Source organism: Hyposmocoma kahamanoa, unplaced genomic scaffold (genome assembly GCF_003589595.1).
Source record: "Hyposmocoma kahamanoa isolate Upper Pololo Valley unplaced genomic scaffold, ASM358959v1 192, whole genome shotgun sequence".
Lineage (NCBI taxonomy): Eukaryota > Metazoa > Arthropoda > Insecta > Lepidoptera > Cosmopterigidae > Hyposmocoma > Hyposmocoma kahamanoa.
The window spans coordinates 7,567,272-7,590,248 of NW_020653719.1; the positions used below are offsets into that span (position 1 = coordinate 7,567,272).

The 22,977-nt window shown below is 36.6% G+C and overlaps 1 protein-coding gene across 1 annotated transcript in view; it reads right to left on the reverse strand.

Annotated features, from left to right (window-relative positions):
- LOC113226600 overlaps nucleotides 1-22,555 on the reverse strand; it is a 50,431-nt gene extending 27,876 nt beyond the window's left edge. The window contains exons 1-2 of the mRNA XM_026459301.1: nucleotides 21,799-22,555; nucleotides 18,971-19,063 (exon numbers count right to left, since the gene is read on the reverse strand). Coding sequence (XP_026315086.1) covers nucleotides 18,971-19,063; nucleotides 21,799-22,555 — 850 coding nt within the window. The remainder of the gene's footprint in view (nucleotides 1-18,970; nucleotides 19,064-21,798) is intronic.
- Between the last annotated feature and the right edge of the window lie 422 nt (nucleotides 22,556-22,977).

The following is a 22,977-nucleotide window of genomic DNA, read 5'->3' on the forward strand; positions in this document are numbered from 1 at the left end:
GTGATGTAGGTTAAATTAAATTGTGCTAAGTACTTCTTACTAAGGCTTCTTAATGTATTGCTACGTGTAATTGGCCTTCGGTTTTTATCATTATCATGTAGGTTAGTTTTAAACTGATGGTCTTCCTAATAAATAAATAAAATACATGCAATATTTTCAAACAGTAGGTACGTCATTAAATAAAAATGTAAATTTTTGGGCAATGGCCATTGAAGTGGAAGTAAGTTTAAATTTGCAAAAGCTAGACTCGTTCAGTGACGATTTTGATCACAACGTGCAATATAATGCACGAGTACATGTATCGTGTTCAGTTTGATCCAGGATAAATATCTGATATTTCTTATTTCAATACGGAACAAAATTAATATTTAGACTTTTTACATTATAGTAAAAAACATTGTTGTCGTAGTATCGCCAGGGTCCTTTAGTCGAAAATTACGTTACGTTAGGTACCTGAAAGGTTACATTTTTACTGCAAAAGTTACATTTTCGCTTTTTTAAATCCAAAAAGTATAAATATTAACGATATGTATATTTATACGTCTTTAAACAAAACGTAGTTAAGCTCAAGAAAATCGGTAGGTTTTTTCTGGGGTTCTATTCTTGTTCTACGTCCGATATCCGTCCAAAATAATGACTGCGAAATAAGTAAAACTCGACCAAATTAGAAGACAATGCCAAGTATGAAGCTTCATTCGAATGATGCGTCTTCAAATTTGGTCAAATATTACTTATTTAATAGACATTGTTTCGGACGGATATGTCTGGACGGAGCACTAGAGTACAGGGGCCTTACCATGAACTCTTATCACAGTTCAGTATAGGTTCGTAACGACAAAAAAGCGGGATGGTGATACACACTTCATGTAGCGCTGTCTCACAACGAATCATTTTAGGTCCTAAACTGAGTCGTAATAAGAGTTCATGGCAAGGCCGGGGTTTGTTTACGCCATCTCGGAATTAATTTATTGTTTAATTTGGGTGCGTTCGTAAACTGTTGGAATTTACAATACCAAATATAGTTGAATTAAAGAAATTTCAACGTTCAGAACGTTACGAAAATTGCCTTAAAAACAAAATGTTACTTACATATTGCGCGAGAGAGTCAATAGTTTAGTAGCAGTAGAGATACTTGCGAAAGGGTTCGTCCAGGGAGGTACTGCCACCTTACCTGTTTCTGCCGCTAAATTGCATTACTGTGTTCCGGTTTTGAAGGGTAACGGTGCTGGTGAAATTACAGGCATACGGGACTTGTCAACTTATGTCTCAGTCAGGGTGACGGGTGCAGTTGCAGTGTTCCTCAGATCTTTGCGATTTAAAGCTCTGAGTGGCACACTGTAACTGTTATGGACAGACGTATAGCTTACCATCATGCGCACGACTTTTTCGTCCCGTCACTTGATATTATGTAAAAAAGTTACCAAAATGCAAGAAATGTAACCATGTAGCAACACTATGTCGGCGGCCCAGCGGTTAGCACTGTGGTAGGCGCTAAATGAGGATTTCCTGGAAGATAAATTTCGGAAACCAATTTTTCTAAATTGGTTTTGTTTCGAGTTATGGGTACAGATAAATCTTTAAGACCAGATCATGAGTGCGGTTTACTGGCACATTATTACACTATGTAACAAAATTTCAAAAACGTTGATTATTATTATATTGTTGGTTTGTAATTAATTGAACAGCATTTATCTAGACAAGAGTAGCTATATCCCTGAAATTTTGCTTTTGTGGTACTAAGTGGTATTTACATAATCTGACAAATCTATACGTTTCTAGGTACTCTGTCAATTAGTTTTAAGATTTTTATTGACATATACTATTGATTCGAAATAATGTCCCCTTTTCGTCTTGAAATAATAAGAAATCCGAAATTTTGTATTTCCTTAGGGCGCGTTCCCATTATGTCGTAACGTTTTATCTATCGTTGGACGACTGTCGCATCTAGCCTGTTTACTGTTGTCGTGGACATTTACTTTAACGATGAAAGACTGTTGTGTCTAGCCGTTCCCATTAAATAGTGACGCCAATTTATAGGTTTACGGCAGCCGCCTTATCGTTTGCACGACAGAATCGTTTCAAACTGCGATTATGTGTCGATTTATTTATCGTCTGACAACTGTCGTTCTACCTCGTCCCATTAACTAGACAATCTGTCGTCGTAACGTCAAAAAATTCGTGAACGACAGTTAATCGTGTTGTTCTACGTGTGTACAACTTCATTAAAATATACAAGTCACGATACTTTAAACTGCACGACTATTTGTCGTCACGATATAATGGGAACGCGCCCTTAATTGTACGGAAATTCAAAATTTTCGTTGTCCTGAGTCACAAAATCAAAGTTTTTTCAAGTTTTTATGTTATAACTAATTAGAAAATGATGGCACAAAAATCGTGTTACAGGATGTTATCATTTTAGGTACAAATCGAAACATTATTCATCGAAAGAAGCCTTCCAAAGAGATTTTTTTTCAATATTATTTTATTGAGTACTCATGTAAAAGACAGTAAAGTTTCACATTTCTACAGCTATCTGTAACTCACGTAATGACTGCCGTGCAGTAACGGTGTGATGGTAATACATATCGTACGATCTCAATCGAAAGTGTAATAACAAATGGAGCGTGCAATTTGGTTTTTACTGTTACTCTAAGTGCAAGAAAACAGTGATGTTTTTTTGCAATATTCCACGTTTATTAAACTTATTAATCATGTATTAACAGTAAAAGAAAATGTTTTGAAAGTCAAACCTAAATGGATCTCTTTATTTGACGACCTCGGTGTCGATCCATCGACTTGTACACACAAGATCTTAAGAATATATTTATGTACTGATGTACTTGGTTTTATTGAATCTAACGGTGTTTTACTCCCCTCTACTAGTGTCATACTATTATTGATTTAATTAAGTTACACAACTAACTAAACATTATAATTATTAATACAAAGATCGAACACTCAGAAAAAATCCTTCGATCCGGCGGGATTCGAACCGACGTCTTCTAGCATACCGTGCCAGACGCTATAAAAACTAAGCCACGGAACGAACCAGCGGAACTCACGAATTTTTCTTTGTGCTTGTTTTCCTGTCTTTGTATTTGGTTTTTCAACGACTTTTAGCCGTAGCGCCCTCTACGAGAAATCTATGAAAGTTTTTCGTCATTCAGTTAGATACCTTTGCAGCTACCAGTTCCGGTTAGAGATGTCGATATTCACTGTATTTTATATGTAAATTACACGTTATTTTTCTAAGAGGTTAAAAAAGGCAACGAATCAAATGTAAACTTACTTATTATGTAGTTTAGTCAGGACGCAAACTCTAACAAAATCAACCAAGTATCTATTATTTGCAAACCAAACTAAAATTCATATTTTTGATGCCGAATAGTTCGGCCGAATATTCGGTATTCGATCTGAGACCTAATACACTCATTCGTTGCAACACCAGTTATTATTACAGATATATTCGCTAGTAAAGTATGCTTCAACGTAACACAAAAATCGAAAGACGATTCAATTGACGTCTCTTCTTTAACCATTTGATTATGTTCGACTCAATTGAAAAAAAAAATGGAATGGAAAGACCTAGGGAGTAATTAAGGTTTTCAAACAAGTTTTCATATTTTGAAACCACGGTAATTGTATGTCGCAATAACTCATATTAAATTTATTATTTCGAAAAAGTGTGTCCGCTATCTGTTAAATAGAAAACCGCTACTTCGACACGGTTTGGCTTTAGTGGATTATATTTTAGGCTATTGCCTTTTAGTGACGAACGACGGGAGATAATGGCTACATTATACTGAATTAAAGTTCTTTCGAAATGTTTTTTGTTCGAGGTTTTAGTTGTTATCTGGCATTTTCTTGTCATCTGCTGTAGGTAGACAAACATTCAGCACAATCGCATGCGAAATTGAAAATCGAAGAAGAAAACTGACTTGCAAAATTTCCACTTAACACACAGACATACTAAACTCACAAATCAACCAACACGCGTGGTTTTAAATAAACGCTCATTAGAAAAAGACGGCGACCGTCTGTTTTATTTTCATAATTTTATTGAAAGATATGGTGAAATGGAATTAACTGTGCAACACCAATTTACTATTAAGCGCTGGATATAAAATGCTTACTAATCAAGATGACAATCCACAATCTAATAAACAGAAAGACGCAGCTGTCGGTCTCCTTATCTCCTGGATTTATTATCCATCGTATGCTTTCTACACATGAAGATTAAAGTGGTACATCGAGTTCTTAGGTTTTCGCGATTGTTACACATTGGAATTGAAACTAGGTATTTTTTCGGATCTAAACCGCGTATACCTTTTTTTTTTCAAACAAATCAACGTTACGTGCCCTCTGTTAGCACTGTTCATGGAGCCTGCAAAGGGGCTACAAACGTTGTTTTGCATGAAAAACAAATATACGCGATTTTAATCCGAAATAATAGTTTTTCCAATATTAAAGTGGTTCTGTACATAACAGAGAACAACACGACACAAAGCATGACATCATATTAAATGACAAATCGACTTCGATCTGATGCGACGATAGCATGGCCAAATATAAGACTAGTAGACAAAGCGCGTCCTGTACATATTATGTGTGCATGCCTGCCGGGCGTTGTGCATATACATACGGACGCACACATTCGGATAACCTCGCGGTGCACTCGTGTTGCACAGCGCGGCTTGTCACACGCGCCATTCTTATAGGGTTGAAGTGTTCACTTGGTGTATAAAAAAATACATGAAATAGTAGACGTGTTTATTGTTGTTTATGATTGGTCGAACACGAGTATCTCTTTAGAATTGTTTAGCTTTTCATTTCTATTTCATAATCATACTCTCGTAATCGAGATACGTAGATCCGAGGTGCTGGTATAAAAATATCAATACGTAAATACCGCATTTAACAAAAGATATTTCAATATAGCACTATAATACTGTGATGAACACCACACAACCTGTAGGTACAATTAAAATAATAAAGTGACAACCCTACGCTCCGGGAGAAGTGTAGGCATTGACGCGTCGAACAGGCGGGAATTGCACTGTCTTACTCTATGACGCGACACTATCAATCTGTATGAAACGAATTGACGATAATTCGCTACGCCGTGCCGTCATGACCATATTGTCCCTCGACTTACTAGTGTAACATATATACATATTATCATACATACATTTACATGAACTCATTCATGCCATACCGAGCGGCAACGGTGTGTTGGCCGGTTTCGTATTCATATAAAATCCGAGGTTCGACATTAGTCCAATATGGCACAGCGTGAGTCACCTTTCAGTTAGACCACGCGTTAATCTTGCGTTGTTGTTGCGTGGGGTTATCATTGCCACCAGTCACTTCTTTGTAGCGTGTCAGAAACAAAACGACACGAGTGTGACAATCGAACTCTGTGTACACGCGTATACAAATCGAACCTTTAAAAAACGAGAAGTAATTCCAATAACGAACCAAATAACGGTACCAAGTAACAACACTTAGCACATAAAAATGAGCTTTCATCAGATACTCGGACTTTCTTTAACAACTTGCTTAAAGATTATCCTTAATGAGTAAAAATAATTAGAAAGCTAAAACCTCTTTATCTCAAGAATTTTTGTCTGTATGTCAAGAACTTTTATTTAAATGCCGTGAACCATGTAAAATTAGAATGTCAGAACAGAGTACTAAAAAACCGACTTCAAAAGTACGTGGAATTACATCTATTTGCCAAGTTTTATTGAAATCGGTTACCAGAAAGTGCACGAAACCGGATTCACCTCTAGTTTGCCACCCTTAGAGGTGGAAAAGGTCTTCAAATTGAAATGGGATCACTGCTGAGATACCCTTTTTCCAACAAAAAAGAATCGTCAAAATCGATCCACAAATGCCTGTAATACAAAAAAACATACAGTCGAATTTAGAAATCGGTTAAAAAGGGCTTTAATTTTCCTAATACTTTTTTAATCTACGAAGTTTGAAGCCTTTACTCTGTGTATTTGTACATCTGCTACAGGCATCATAGCTCCCAAGCAGGTGGACTGACCGCAAAGCGGTTACTTGAGGGTTGTTATAATCGGGATGGTTCTTACGGTTTGATGAATATCAGTTCAAGTATTTTTTTTTAAGTCCCGCACTAGGGAAACCCTGTATCGTGGGTGCCATGGACACACGTAGACAATCACAAATTACACTCAAACTCACGAGAGAAATAAACGTAGGCCATACAAATATTTCACCGGTCCGGGAATCGAATTGGGACCACTGCGTGGCAGCCCGGCGGCGTATATGGCTTCCCGTATACAGTACGTCCCCCAAGGAGAGACGAATTCGGTACGCTTTTCTAAGGATCTAAACAACAGAAATACCGTACACAGTATGTCCCCTCGAAGTGACGAATTAGATACGCCTTTCCAACTACCACATAAGTTTAAGCGATTAAAAAACCGTATTTGGTAAGTCCATTAGGGGACGAATTAGATACGGATTTTCGTAAGAAACACTCGTAAAAAAGCGTCTCTGATTCGTCACGACGAGTAATTCCAGTATCAAAAACTCAAAGATCATACATAGTTCAAACGAGATTGTCTCTTATTGTTTTAAGTAAACAGTGCAAAACGCAAATAATAAACACGGAAGCTATCTCTCTTATATATCGTATATCCGTCTCACCTACACTACCAATAAACACCTACAAAATAGACAACTCTAAGCTCTAATTAGTTGCATGTTTGGTGATATTGGCATGTTTCAAAATAGGCCAGAAATAATAATATCAATAACAACTGATTTCGCGCGAATGCAGTGTCACAGTTCATTTCGATCTTGTATGTATTTGTATTGTATGTTGTATTGTGTCTTGTATTATGTATTTTTACGTAATTCGCGGCATAACTTCTGATTATTATCGTTTGTGTTTAAGTTAAAATTATTTCAAAATAAAATAAAGAACGAATTACAGGTCTGGTAAGTAAACTTGTGACTGATTTTCAATTATTGAAGTATGAAGGAACGAATTACGAGAATTTCTAAGTGTCTACTATACACTTACCATCACTTACTTAATTTGTATAGTATATTTTGTATTAGATTTAATGGATAACATGTAATTTTTGTCTTCGAAAAATTCTCTTACACCGTAATAGCACTTGTTTGTTTCCTAATAAATTTGCTAAATAAATTTATCTTGTATTTGATAAAAACTGTTTAAATACATAAATATTGATAATGATTAATTTTGCAATTGTATTCCTTAAACTTTAATAAATACATAAATGCTTTATTATAGCAGATATTTTGTTTGAGTAATTACTCGAGACGTGACGAATCAGAGACGCTTTCTTATGAACGTTTCTTACGAAAAGCCGTACCTAATTCATCCCCTAGTGGACGTACTAAATATGGGTTTTTAATGGCTTAATCTCATACGGTAGATGAAAAGGCGTATTTAATTCGTCGCTTTGAGGAGACATACAGGGTACGGTATTTCAGTTGTTTAGCCCCTTAGTAAAGCGTACCTACCTCGTCTCTCCTTGGGGGATGTACTGTGTACGGTAAGCTATATACGCAGCCCGGCATGGTAACCGTTCCGCCCCGAAGGCAGTTGATATCTTTAAGATATATATTGTATGGCCTATACAATATACTATAGACTAACGTACATTATAATATAATATAAATATTAGTTTACGTAGAAATTTCAACCAACGACGTGTCGGAGAATTTTTTAATTATGTTTTTTAATTAATTGAAAGTTCGACTCGCCTTCAAATATTTCAATAACATTGTAAAAGACAGAAATTTGTGGAATAATAATCTGCTTATCAATTCTGTGCCTAATGCTCGTTAAAAGTTCAATCTCATAACGTTCAACGTAAATTGTTATGTAAACCTTTCTTGGTAGTAAACAACGTACCTTAGTTTATATAAGCTCTTTGTTTAAGTTGGTGGAACGACTACAGGGTTTTAACCACTACCACCGACAAACAATTAAAGTACATTATTGAACATGACCTGTCCAAATAAAAGATGATTGTCACGCGAGTTGGTGAAAGAAGTGAAGATGAAGGTCGTCTCTGATTTTAGAGATAAAGGTAAGTGATTTGTTACGCCCCTGCTCCGTATCGCGTTCACTATAAACATTCAAAAATGAGCTTTAAGTGTAGCACCGTACAGTAGCACTTTTAGTAAGAGAGAATCGTAGTCATGACGTTGATGGGACCAATTTGTGGTAGCGTAGAATAGGTTAAAAGGATTATTGGAACTGTTTGGAAATGTGGAGCGTTTCAGGTAGTCGGTAATGACAGAGTGGCTTTTTAATCAATTACGACACCGAGCATGAAGAAGCGCAAAAATATACAAGGTTGCCATGAAAGATTTCTTAATGCAGTCGCAGCAGGGATTTTTAAATAATCAAAAATGAACAATAAATACGTTTTTAGAACACCGAAATAAAATCAACATCTTTCAGTTCCAATAACTAATGAGCGCGTGGCTGCCTGGCTGCTAGGCTTGAGTAGTTCATGAACTAAGAACTGTTAAGAATTAATTCCTGACTCTGCCCGAAAGAAACTAGTTCCATGTGCACGATCTTAACAGTTCACCTGTTTTTTAGTTCAGTAGGAATGGAACTCGTTTGGGTAGCCACATACACAAGGCGATCATATTAGTTCAGCTGTCTTTTTAGTTCTTTCAGTTCACAGGCGCGAGGCGAGGTGGTGCCAACGAGACAATCAATGGACTACCATTGATTTAGTTATACTGATCATTTAATTCCGTGTCCTTCAAAGACCGAAAAGGTCCCCATTCCCTTCCAACTCCCAGATCCCACCGAATAAGGTACTAAACAAAGTAAAGGAACTAAAAAACCGAATTAGTTCATTTGTCTGAATGAACTAATTGAGATCGCTCCCTCTAAAGACCGAGCAGGCACAACTCTATTGGCTGCGCGACGCCTTAGTACAGGGTCAAGAGCACGTGAAGCTTGACATTTAAGATTTAAATCCAACTCTATGCCGCCAAAGTACAAAGTGTCAAACTTGACGTGCTCTTGACTGCACACTTATCGATGCAGAATACAAAACGTTTTTGACGTCAGTAAAAAACGTTTTGTATGTTTTATGACATGAAATGACGGAACAGACAAGTCGTGCGCCTGGTGGAAAGCTACCTATCCGTAACAGTTGCAGTGTCACTCAGAGCTATAAATCACAAAGATTTGAGGGGTATTGCCACTGCGCCCGTCACCCTGAGACAAAGTTGACAAGTCCTATGTGCCTATATTTTCACTAGCACCCCTGGGATGCAGTACTAATGGTCACATTACTGTTTGACGGCAGAAATAGGTATGATGGCAATACTTCCTTGGACGAACTCTTTAACAAGGAGCTCTACTATGTGCATGTAATAAAAGTGAAAAAAATTTTTGTTCTTTTTGCCTCCGCTCATACGTCTTTCAAAGTCTTTTTCGCATTTTTTACGTGGACATAAAGCTTTTTCTGATCGACTCAAGCCGATTCCGCATTGTTAAATGTGGTGACTACTTTAGATATCTTTATGCACCAGAAACCTAAATCTTAAGGGTCAACACCCACTAAGTGAAATGTCATCTCCTATACATTGTTGTAAAGTTGTAAACCATAAATAGACTTAAGAAGTTGCAAAACCGCGAATGGGTATCAAAGTGTTTGAAATTTCATTCTGAACGTGAAACCGACTTTCCAGTTACGGTGAAGAGGTTGTAACCCGCTAATGTGCCGTGATCAGGTTCACGGCAATGAAATAGAATACTCCGGTCCACATAATTTACTTCATACGTAAAGTCGAAAGAAAAAAGGAAGGCTTTAACTAGAAAAGGATATAAAAAACAGGTACTACGCTACAAAAAACACTCCATACTTAAGTACTAAAAACGTGAGACACACTTACCCCGAAAAGGCCGAGTACTAGGTTAGATTGGTATTAAAATTGGCACATGATTTAGTTCCCGAACTGGTAAAAGGATCAAAATTAGACGAGCAGCACTTCTCGCTTCAGCGATTGAGCAGATAGTGACGACGAAACGAAACAAAACGAGAATGACGAGGCAAAGGCATTAAAGAACGATTCAAAATTTGAAAACAAGTGGCCAGAAAGGTGTTAAAAAGGTGGGATGACGATGGAAGGAGGTCACATCGTCACAACGGCCTCGAACCTGGGTGTCTAATCTCGTTCTCCGTCTGACATCCGTCCGAATCAATTACTGTCAAATAAGTATGATAATATCCTATAAATATAATATCCTCCAGCTGTACCAAGCACAAGTCCGGAAGTGCATGGAGTACTGCTGCCACCTTTGGGATGGTTCTACTACATACCAACTGGCCACCTTGATTCAATCAATAACCGTGCCAAGAGGCTTATAGATGACTGAAAATTGTTGAAGGCGAACCTGCTGAGCCTTGAACACCACCGTCAAGTTGTCTGCTTATCGGTATTTTACAGGATATTGCGATGGAATTACACGATTTCCACCATCGGGAGACCAGACTAGGCTTGGGTACCACGCCTATGTTGTGGATATTCCAAAGATTCGCACGAAGTGTTACGCTTCCACATTTATATGGCGAACGGCTATGGAGCGGCTGAAATTAGAGACAAACTCAAAACACTAAAGGATTTAATAACTGCGGTAGGATAAAATAGCTATGACCTCCAAACTTCAAACAAAGATTATTCGTCCAGTCGCAATGCGAGTTCAGCAGAGATCAGAGTTAGATTATTGTAAGACTTCCTTTACACATGAATAATTAGCTGGAATTCTACGCAGGGTTTTATCTACAGTTTGTGTGAACAGTGTTTTTGTTTAAAGCAGCTAACAGTTGAGTCCACTTTATGCTCGGTATAAGTTTAATCGATAAAGGAAGACATAACTCTGAATCACCCCTTCGTCCTTGGTAGTTCACGAACTAATTGTGGTACGATGGGTGCGACTGGAATACTTGTTTCACTGTTATACTATAAGATATTTATAATATCGTAAATTTGAAAAAAAATCTTACGAATAATGTGATACGTATAATAAAATAAGCCGTGGGTTTTAATCCGGGTTTGCACCCGAGTTTTCCTGTATTTATAGAAATGTAATTTGAAATTTACATTGAAAAAAAAGCATTGTGAGGCAACCTGCACATATCTGGTGTAAACTTAATAGCAATACGTTCGAGTATGGGGAGCCTGGAAGCCTAAGACACAGATCTCTTGATCTACTTTAGATTCCAGTCGCCAACAGATTTTGACCTCTGTTGAATAAAACCTGATTCTGTAACAATTATTTTGTAACCAAAATTTGTGGAAAAAGAATTTATTATTATTATATTATCTGCCGAATTTAATGATGTGTGCGAAGGTATCAATTGCGTATTGGGCCCGCGTGGGAACTAACCACCAACCACCAAGAACCAAGCCCCTGTCATTGTAAGACATCGAGTATATAACCAGAAATAGAGACGAAATAAGGGCCATGTATTCCTGGTAACACATTAGCGATACAGCTCCTATAAATATCAACTCTCGTTTGCACTGAAATATAGACAGGCCAACTACTGACCTGTATGTACGTCTCCGTATATTCCAAAAAATATTCTGTATTTATTGTAATAAAGATAAATATCCCTAACAATGCCGTGCTGTTCTATTCGGTGCCCTGGGAATAACAGCAAAATATCTAATTACAAAACAAACGGAATCACATTTCATCGATAATTAAATATTAAATACGTAATTTTGCAATTTTCGTCCATTATAGCAAAGCTCTAGTTAACTGGTCGATTTGAAGTGAAACAGTTGACGACACCCATTGACGACACCCGTCAATTGTTTCGAACTCGGGCTAGCCAATCGGAGCGCAATTGTCACAGTAATGACATGGCAGAATAGTTTTCAAACAAATTAAATGACATTTCGTCTCTATTTCTGGTTATATACTCGATGTTGTAAGAGGAGGCTTGTGCCAGGCAGTGGGACGATAACGATACATACATAGGCAAACTATTATTATTATTTATATTAATGTTATATCTATTTCAGTTTCTGATTATTAATTTTCAGTAAATCTAAGTATGTATATATGTACTTAGAATAATAACGCATAGAAACCTAGCCCGCACACGCTAAGTGAGGCAAATTGAAGCGCGCCCAATGGGCCTACACGAGCGGGCGGGCCTTCAGTGCTCAAGGTCAACTTGCACCGCGAACAGCTCCAGAATTTTAGCTAAAAATGACGAAATGTGCGGTAAATGAGTGTAAAAATACGTCAGACAAACATAAAATAGATACTAACATCACATTCCACAAGGAAGTAACGCGTGTCAACTTGTATTTTTATATAAATATTCAGTAAAACCGAAAATTAACCTGCTATTAAAACTAGCCTACATGAATTGGATTATGGCCTCACTTGTGACAGTTCGTTTGATATGAAACTATCATTCTAAGCGTTATTATTCTAAGTATATGTAAGCAATCACGATTTGAAAGCTAAAAAAATTACAGAATGAAACATATAAATTATTATTCTTGTTTATAAATTAATAATTGAATATTATGTATGAATAAAAATAAGCACGTTATTCGCAATAATATCCATTTAGTATTTTTTTAATTTTCAAATCTTGTTTTCTCAATTCCACCAATTGTTGACTTACGACAGATTCGTTTTCAAGTGCAATTTATATTCGCTTTAAAACTGCTAGTTTGTATTATTTCCCACAGGCCGTGTCCCGTGTTCCCACAAATAAATTCTGAATTGTTACATTTGTTTTGAGAAAATTTTCTTTCGAGTTCTGATTGTTTTATTTTGACGTATAATGGATGATCGATAATACTAAACTGTGAAGAAGCTTGGCCTGATTACCGTGAAATGATTTAGCTACTTCACAGTCAATGAATACTATTGACAATAGGCCCTTCCAGTTGCTTCCTTCATTTGTCAAATAAGAAATTAGATATAGATAGAAAACTAGTCAATTTTAGTAGCAGTAGAGCTCCTTGTGCAAGAGTTCGTCCAGAGAAGTACTGCCACCTTACCTATTATATATGTCATATATATGTCAGCATTACTGTTTTCTGGTTTTGAAGGGTAAGGGGTGCTGGTAAAATTACAGGCACATGGGACTTGTCAATTTATGGCTAAGAGTGAAGGGCGCAGTGACAGTGCCGATCAGATCTTTGCGATTTAAAGCTCTGAGTGGCACTGCAACTGTTATGGACAGGCGTGTAGCTTACTATCGCACGACTTGTTCGTCCCGTCATTAGATATTATAAAAAAAATATATTGCAGAACACTACGATTTTGAAGTAGCCATATAGCGACGAGCTGAGCAAGCAGAACTTTATCAATGGTAATATATCCCTACAAACGCAGCAGGCGGCTATGTGTGCACCCACGCCGGGCGCCGTGTACGAACGCACACATTCGCATAATAATGAAAGGAGTTTGAGACGACCAGCGCTGTGCAAAGCGAGATAATGCTAGTGCGTCCGTACACGGCACGCTTTGGGCGCACATACAAGCCACGCTGCAACGTTTGTATGAAGTTACCTTACCTGTCTCAGTATGGTTATGGTTGGCTCTTATTTTTAATAATGTAAATTTTAAAACAACAATGTAACTATTAACGAAACGTGATTTCCGGCTCAAGAGCCCTGGCAACACTGAATACTGCGTTATTGTATAAAGGCATATATATATCTCTGAGTCAGTTAACAAAGAAGAAATCAAGGAAGCAACAGTTAATTATTCGGATAAGTTGTTATTTTACTAGAAGCAATCGTTAAATAGGTCTTGATTAATTATTTTTAAATAAAACACGAATACTTAAACTAGGCTAGCGCGGCGCAGTTTGCGGTCGCAAATTGACGAAACGTCTGGGACGAAAATAGAAATATATTGGCAACGGGTGTTCGAAATTTGCGAAATCATCTTTCGAATGAAATTAGTTGTTTAGCCATATTTGTAATACTTTCTATGTCTATTACAAAAGTTGGTTAAATAAGAAACACTTATAAATTTATAATGAATATGGACTACAATCGATTGTGATTTTAACTGCCACGTTAACCCAACGGCGGTTAGCACAGTGGACGTTAAAGATTCCGGGGTTGATTTCTGGTAGGATGATTTTGGGGTGCGAACCTTTCAAAATTTGTTTCTGTCTTTTTGTTGCTGGTAGTGTACTCGTCACAATCAACCCATGGCACGTCCCAGTACGGTGCTACTCAAGGGGTTTTCCAAGTATTGCGCACTTTCTTCGACATATAGGTTTCATCTCGATGTTTTCACCGGTATGAAATTCACAAATGTACGTACGTACGTTAGAAGAAGTCATAGGTAGATGCCGCCGCAGAAGTTCGAAACGTCGACTACTCAATTAAGTAAGGCTAGCATGACCGAGCGCGACTTGAACGAGAGCGACATAAAGCGCGAGATACTCCTATTCTCGTGCTAGCCTTCCAGATGCGATCAATGTCCCACGGGTCTACCAGAGCTAGTACTCTTGCATAGTTGATGAAATCCCTTATTATTTATATGAGATAAGATAAATTTATGATATTATCATTTTAAACTCAAATAAACTTTATTTCATAGGTAACCTCTTAAAGATTCCCCTATTATTAAGGGTAACCTATCACAAAGTCGAAATTTTTTTTGTACACGGATAAACAAAATAAAAAGGTTTAAAAGAAAAAACATTTTCCTCTCAAAATTACTTTCGAGGTTACGAAATTTCGACCAAACGTTATTAAAGAAAAATGTCATTTCGGACTTGTGATAGGTAACCATTAATTAAATTTTTTTTAATTGATATTCAATTATTTTTTGTGAAATTACTCCACTAGTTTGTTATAATTATTAATACAAAGATCGAACACTCAGAAAAAATTGCTTTCGATCCGGTTTCGATTCGAACCGACGACTTTTTGCATACCGTGCCAGACGTTATACCAGCTAAGCTCGAAGTTTGAATCCGACCGGATCGAAGGAATTTTTTCTGAGTGTTCGATCTTTGTATCAATAATTAGGTAACCATTATTAAGTGAAGGGTCTCTGCCATATTAACATTAAACCAAATTGATTTCTCATAGCTCTTTACAGAACAGAAAACTCGTTTGATCCTTGAATATTGGCCACAATGGGTGAACTATACGCTAAAATTTATGTAACTGAAATACGTAGGTAATTACCAACGTTATAAATAAAATAAAAAATATTAACAATGAGAAAACTCACTTTAAAGTCACATTGTGCATAATGATTTTAGCTCACGATGTTCTGGGGCCCAAGTCTACTTGAAACTACCACATCTCAGTAGATTATATTGTAATTATGATAATATATGTTTTTTTTTTTTAATTGTGGTGTTCTATTTCTATAACAGGCCATGGCAGAATATCAGCGAGGGCTATGTAATTGGCATAGTCCTCAAATGCTGAGTCATTGACCTTTTTGAAATAATTTTTTTGTTTCCTTATATGTTTTAATTTTTCTTTTTTCTATTATTATTATATTTTCCTATTTTTTCTACTTTTATTTATGAATGAATTATTGGATATTTTATAATACTTTGTATTTTATAATATATTTGGCATGTCAAATAAATACGATATTATTTTTAATCTGCTAAAATCTATTTGCAAGGGCATTTGACTCTCAATGAAGTTGAATGCTTCGATCATACATATACGAAGGTTGAATGGCACTGATGGCATCTAACGATCGATGTTGCCTTACTAAAACTATCATGGAAATTACTACGTATATCTTAATTTTTAACCGACTTCAAAAAAAAAAGGAGGTTCTCAATTCGACTGTATGTTTTTTTTGTATGTATGTTACGCGATAACTCCGGCCTGATTTTTGAACCGATTTTGATGATACTTTTTTGTTGGAAAAAGTATCTCAGTAATGGTCCCATTTAAATTTGAAAAAAATGTTCCGCCTCTAATGGTGGCAAACTATGTGGGATGAATGACTTTTGAGGTCGGTTTTTTTAGTAATCTATACTGAGATTATTATCTCGTTTAATCAATAAATTAGTTTTCAAATAAATGTATTTTTTTTAAGACAAATAGTAGAATACGTCATGGACTAGTCATTGAAAAACAGAATACTATAAAATTGCAATGGCCGATTGCTAGCTAGCAATCGGCCATTGCAAAGCCTTACTCTTAACTTGTAGTACAACACACACACCTACAAAATCCCGTCCTTGAAAATCTACCTACGAAATCTCAGTTGTATGAGACGATTTAAAACGGGGGGGCAAACAAATTTAAACTTGGCCCCCAGATCCATATTATAAGTTCATAATTCATACCTAATCAACCAAAAAAACGGGACAGCAGTTTTTTGCTATGCTAATAATGCTAAATAATTTTACTAAGGACCCCAGTCCATAGTAAAATTATTTAGCAGAAACGCCCTCAAATATCGCTCGAAAAATTAAATATTACAGCCACCAATAAAATAAATCTTACATCTATAGTCTCAACACTGTTCAGTCTTCTAATGACGACAAAAAAATCGAGGCATTGTTTATGGTGTGTGCTCAAAGGTACGCAATCTCACTTCACTACTATTATAGGTACAGTTGAGGCGGTTAATTCTTTACCCTTTCGGCATAAATCGATAAGAAATAATTTAGCTAACCAATGAAGATGTAACCATATAATGACGACACGTTTCAACAATAGTAGAATGAAGACAGTCTTTAAAATATCAAAAAAATTTACATTATCCGTTGGTTCGTTCCGTGGCTTAGTTGGTATAGCGTCTGCCACGGTATGCAAGAAGACGTCGGTTCGAATCCGACCGGATCGAAGGATTTTTTTCTGAGTGTTCGATCTTTGTATTAATAATTATAACAAACTAGTGGAGTAATTTCACAAAAAATAATTGAATATTAATTCAATAAAAATTTAATTCACATTATTTTTAAATTATACTAAAATAATGACAAATCTGTTCGTGTAAATCTTCTTCGTCGACTCTGACGTTTATATTTGTGAGGACCAGTATTTAGCGAGTGAGACAGCATTATGAGTGGCGTTGTACAGGTCCTCGCATGTGCAGGTGTAGGGACATGCAGGGCAGGACAAAAGATGTGCAATTGTCTGGGGTGAAACATCACACAGACATGCACTCTCCTAGCTGTAACCCCACCCGAGCATGCACTCCTTCCTTCGGCCGACTTGGGTCCGCAGCCTATTTAAGGACTTCCAAGTTTGCCAAGACAGATAATGCTCAGGAGAGAGGTGTTTCGACAGCGGGATGAGTGATGTCGTAGGGTATCTCTCCTTCCAGAGACTTATTCGGGCCTGGTTTGTTTTCCCGTCCAGAGGGAAAATGGGTGGACTCATTTTACTTCTTTAATGAAGCAGTGGTGACTTTTTAGCCTCTGTATTGCAAGCACGTGATGGTGTAATAAGTGCCACGGGTCAGTCTCTTTTTTTAAGTGTTCCAGTAGTTGTGGAAATGTGCGTTATATAAGGCATATCACAGCTACACGGAGGGAAAGTACTTCAAATATTGTAAATAGGACGTTTTGCCTCAAGGAGGCATTATTTTACTTTTAAAAGTAAGTAATAGTGCATTTAAAGACTTTCAAAAAGTTGCTTGCCTCATCTGGGAATAGAACTGAGTAAATGTGGAAAAAAAATATCCTGTATTTTTGTGATGCCGAACGAAAGGGTAAATTATAATGATTAATTACTTATAAGTAATATACCATTTTAATTTAACTACACTACTACTACACTACAATACTGAGACGGACAAATTCGCCTTTATGAAGGTAAACAATAAATTACCGCGATTATACATGCGCGTAACGCAACGTGAGGGGGAAAATTGGCAAAAACTTCTAGCAATAGTAAAATCTAGGGCAATGTAAAACCAACTCACTAGAATTATAATTGCGAAGTGAATAACGTGAAGATCTAATGAGGTTTAAAATGGACTTAACAGTGATTGTTTATTTGCGCTTTGTTGAGGAGTTGGTTTTTGCTATTGTTCGTAGCTTGCAAGTTATTTGATAAAAACATCAAGAATGTTCATGTCATAATAAGAACGTAAGTTCTTATTCTAAGGAAACTTTGATTATTATTCTCAGGGGGACATTTGCTGTCTGTTTCATATAATATAGCACATGAAAGAAAATATTGTCGTAACTCAAAATTGTGGCATTACGATAACACAATTTCAAAAAATAATGTTACAGAGGATGGATTTCAATTGATCTTTTAAAATTTTACTTCAAATTTATCGCGTGTTAATAAAATTTTGCACATTTTTATAATGTATATAAATATAAAATTTCCGTCAATTTTTCTCCAAACGTTACAAACACTTGTTACAGATGTTTTAATATACTTAAATCAATTAACTGCTTCCGTCGCCGAACGGTTACCATGCTGGTCCCAGAGCAGAGGTGCCAGGTTCCATTCCCGGGCCGGGCGAAATATTTGTATGGCCAACATTTATTTCTCTCGTGAGTTTGGATGTAATTTGGGGTTGTCAATGTGTATGTCCATGGCACCCGCGACTCAGGGTTTCCCCAGTCCGGGGCTATGAGTGTGTGAGTATGAGGGAATGAGCATGAGAATTTTGCGAAAATTTACTATTACGTCAATGGTGCTACATTACAAATGAGCGATATATTGGTTTAATTAAATATGTTTCTTTTTAATTTACCAATTGTGTTTTCTCAATTCCATAATTTTGAGTTACAACATTATTGTTTTTCGTGTGCGATATACGATCAACGGTTCTTCGCCCCTTTACTATCAATTTCAACTTTAAAACAATAACGAATATTGTGCAATGTTCAACGTGTAAAACCTAACGGAGTGCTGACTGTACAGAATCGGAGAATATATTATGGTAAGTATAAATAATATACTTATTACAAAAATAAAATCTTACCATTATGAGGTGTATGGTTTGGTACGGCGCCTATGTTGGAACTAGTGCCTTTGTGGAACATCCCGTTTTGCTGCCGGAAGGCTTCCAGTTCCGCTGAAATATAACGTAAATAATTGACCATAAGCTTCATAACTAAATAGCAGTGAACATTGAAGAAGTTTCCTGTGACTTTCACGAAAGAAACGCACTGCATTTGTAGGGAGATGCTAAAATGTGTACTTTTAGGCCGGCCACATACAGTCTGAATCCCCTTCGAACCCTTTCGAAATATCGATTCGAGATTGCGTATATACATCATATACATACGATTATTTCCGCTCGGAATAACAAGATTCAGCTGAGAGACGCCAGGCATTGAGTCCAGCAGCTTGATTTTGATTGCCTCTCCCGATCGCAAACTGCGTCTTTTCCGAGTCGAACTGGCCGATCGGAAACTTTTGACTTTTCTGATCGGAACAATACTTGATTTAACTCACAAATTACAAAAATATAGTAGGAATCAGGTTCATCTTCTCGCTCAGAAACCCATCTGAATTCGAGACTACCCGATCGGACCGATTCCTATTTGAATCAAAATCAACACGCTGATGTTTTCGCAGCGAAAAGACGTACAGAATTTACTTTTTGCGGACCAATGGAGGACTTGCATTCGGAACGGCTGTTTCCGTGCGGAATTGCAAATGCACAAGCCACATATTGAATTTCGAATCGGATTTGTGTCATACTACTCGTAATGATAAGTCCGTGATTTGTATGGTTTTGCTGCCTTGGAATTCCGAGACGGAATTTCGAAACAGGATTCCGACGGTATGTATGTGGCCGGCCTACAGCCGTTGCTGACCTAAATAACGGAAATAAAATATACTGAACCAGTAATTGTATTACTGATTGAATATAATGATGTTTTACTACCATGATGTTCATTCATTCCTTGTAAATTACTCCACATTGTTTGCCCTAACTACTGCACGCTTGGCGGCTACTAGTGGGTCACAATAGTATATATTGTATGCCATCGATACGGTTACAGGACTAGTTTGTTAGAAAATATTTGACTGCCTCCGTGGTCGAATGGTAATCGTGCAGGGGAGGCCACGTTACTACTACCTGTAAGCGTTTTCCCCATATGGAAATAAATTATTTACTATCGTTTAATTTCTTTAACTGGACAGTGTTGTATTTTGACAATATTCTGTATTTACACTTTTTTGTTATGCTGTTTATTAAATTTTATGTCAACAATGATTGTATACATTAGTAAAGAAGTGATTATACGTACAAACTGATACCATTACTAAACAAAAATGGTACTTTTGAGAAATGGACATGAAAGTTTCTGAAATAAAGATTCTAAAAACGAGTTTTGTTTAGTGATGGGTATTGTTTTCAAAGAGCAATATATTGTACTGTGATAATATTAATAAAAAAAAAATTATTCACATATAAATAAATACTTTTATATTAAGGTAGTATGTTTAAACCACACATTAGGCTATCCTTGACTGAGTTTCATAACGAACTTGTAGGTGGATATTTGAAAGTTAGTTTGGCCTTATCTTCTGTGTAGGTAGCTATGGACTACTTGCAAATAGCTCTGCTGCTTTGGAATTTATCTATCTACGAAAACAAACCTTACAGATGTAACTATTTGAAGCACATTGCTGTACTATGTTAGAAACATAATTAAATACTTTAATACCATATGTGAAACAATTCTATATTTATTACTTATATGTTTTTGTGGCTAGTTTTGTTATTGTGCCTTGTAGTACTTAATTTTAGAACTGACAATATGGCATTTTCGAGATCCACTATAGCTCTGTCAAGGGATCTGGGTGAACTAGAGAGATTTATACAATAAAAGACAGATTTATATAATAAGATTCCGGGGCATATATTAAGATATCATTATCTAAGTTTAAAACTTGCATTAAAAGTGTTTTAATTGAAAAGTCATATTACAAAATTAGATAGAGTTAGATAAAGATGTATGGAAAGACTATATGGCTCTAAATTTCCCACAAATTAGATACAAAGTGTGTTCCATACTATTTACCTTATGTAAGTATATTTCAAAAGCACCACTCTAGTGTTTCTTGCTTGTTGCAAGTAGCTTAATGAGTAGTAGCATAAAAAATTCAAAGTGAACATTTATTTTACCTTACATGATAAGTATGTTCATGATTTTTAAAGGCAGATGTTAAACTAGATACTTTGCTGGTACATTGTTTGGCAACAACTACAGTTCACATTGTCCTTGCATCATTGAATAAAAATAAACCTACTAATAATACTTCATGAATCATAAAACCCCATGTAGCAGATTGAAGGTAAACATGTCATCTGGGATACAAACAAATGATACAGATTACATATAATTGGAGCTGCACTGGTCCACAATTCAATAGAATGATGTTGTAATTATTTATTACTAGCTGGTGCCCGCTTTGTCTGCTTAGAATAAGTACTTTGGATAGCCTACTGTACTACTCTTATTTGAAAACCTATTTGTTCTCCATACATACTTTCATCCCCTATTTTCAAAAAGTAGGCTTTGACCTTCTCCTAGGTTCTATCTATCTGTATACCAAAATCTATCTGTATAGCAGGGTCGGTGCCCTAACCTAGGTATACACTAATTGTACTATGTGCTATACAAATATACCTAAGCGAGGTAGTGAGTAAGTGGATACCATAGTGAGGGCACCGACTGTACACTTCTGAGATGATAGGACATGCATACATATTCACTTTTTTAGCATTCTCAAGTACCTTATGGAACCTAGGCAACTTAAGAGATTTATACTTGTCTACATTAATGTACATACCTCTAGCATCCATTAGATCTTTGTTCAGTCTTTCATTTGCCATTTTTAAAGCTGATATCTGGTCTAGCAGACATTTCAGCAGTCTGCTCCCAACCTGGCTGCCAGACAATTCAGAACCACTCTCAGAACTAGTATCAACCTCTCCATTGGCTGGTCTGGCCACATCAGGCAGACCTTGAACGCAAGGATCACTGTACCGCCGGGTGTTACTCACGTCATCTTTCTCATTTATATTCATGTCACTATTCGAGTTTGTGTCACCCACAGAGGTCACTATTGGCGGTAAACTCGTAAAATCCTGGCTATCGGTAAAATTCTTTGGCTGTTGATAGTTTAATGTACCATTAGGAGTGGTATTAGGAGTAGTTACATCTTCAGCTTTATGTTCACGGCGACGTCTCGGTCTCTGTACTTGCACACTCTTGTGTTGCATAAAGCGGTATTCTGGAGTGTAGACATGATTTGGGCTGTAGTATGTGGGCAGAGTAGGCAGCGACATTGGCTCCGCGCATCCGTACATTCCATATCGGTAGGGATCGAAGCCAGGCGCGAACTGCGACGTGTTCGGCCAATTCAAACCTAACATAGAAGAATCGTACATCTCCATACTGGGCGTCGACTCTTGTATATGATGCATACTCTTGTCTAGCCATTTCGATAGGTATGATGCTTTACTATTCCGAGTTTTCTTCCGCTTCCCGAGCGAACTATTGCTGTTTGAGCCATTCCCGTTCACCTGTTTTGGCGAAGTAGCCATTGAAATGAATACTTTAAATCTCACTATAATACTACAACAAAAATACACTGTAGTCCTGTGTAATGTTTATCTCATTTTTATTAATAACAATAAATATAAACAATTAACATTCACGTTCCACGACCTCATGAATAATAAATTATAAATCCATCGACTAACCGACATCCGACAGCACATAAACGAGATTGACGTTATTTTTGACACTGACGTTTATTTCTTTTTTTCTCTTTCTTTCCGTTAGGAACATAAAGGATGGAAAAAACAAAGGAAAACCTCCCATTTACCTACCATGCTTCGTTTGTATGTATATTGTTAATGTTGTTAGTCACTAACGTAAGCCCGACGCCGCCATGGTACAGTTCATAAGTATATCATTGGTTCCTTGATGCTTCTAGTGTCTAGAAATGTGTGGTTCCTCCCAA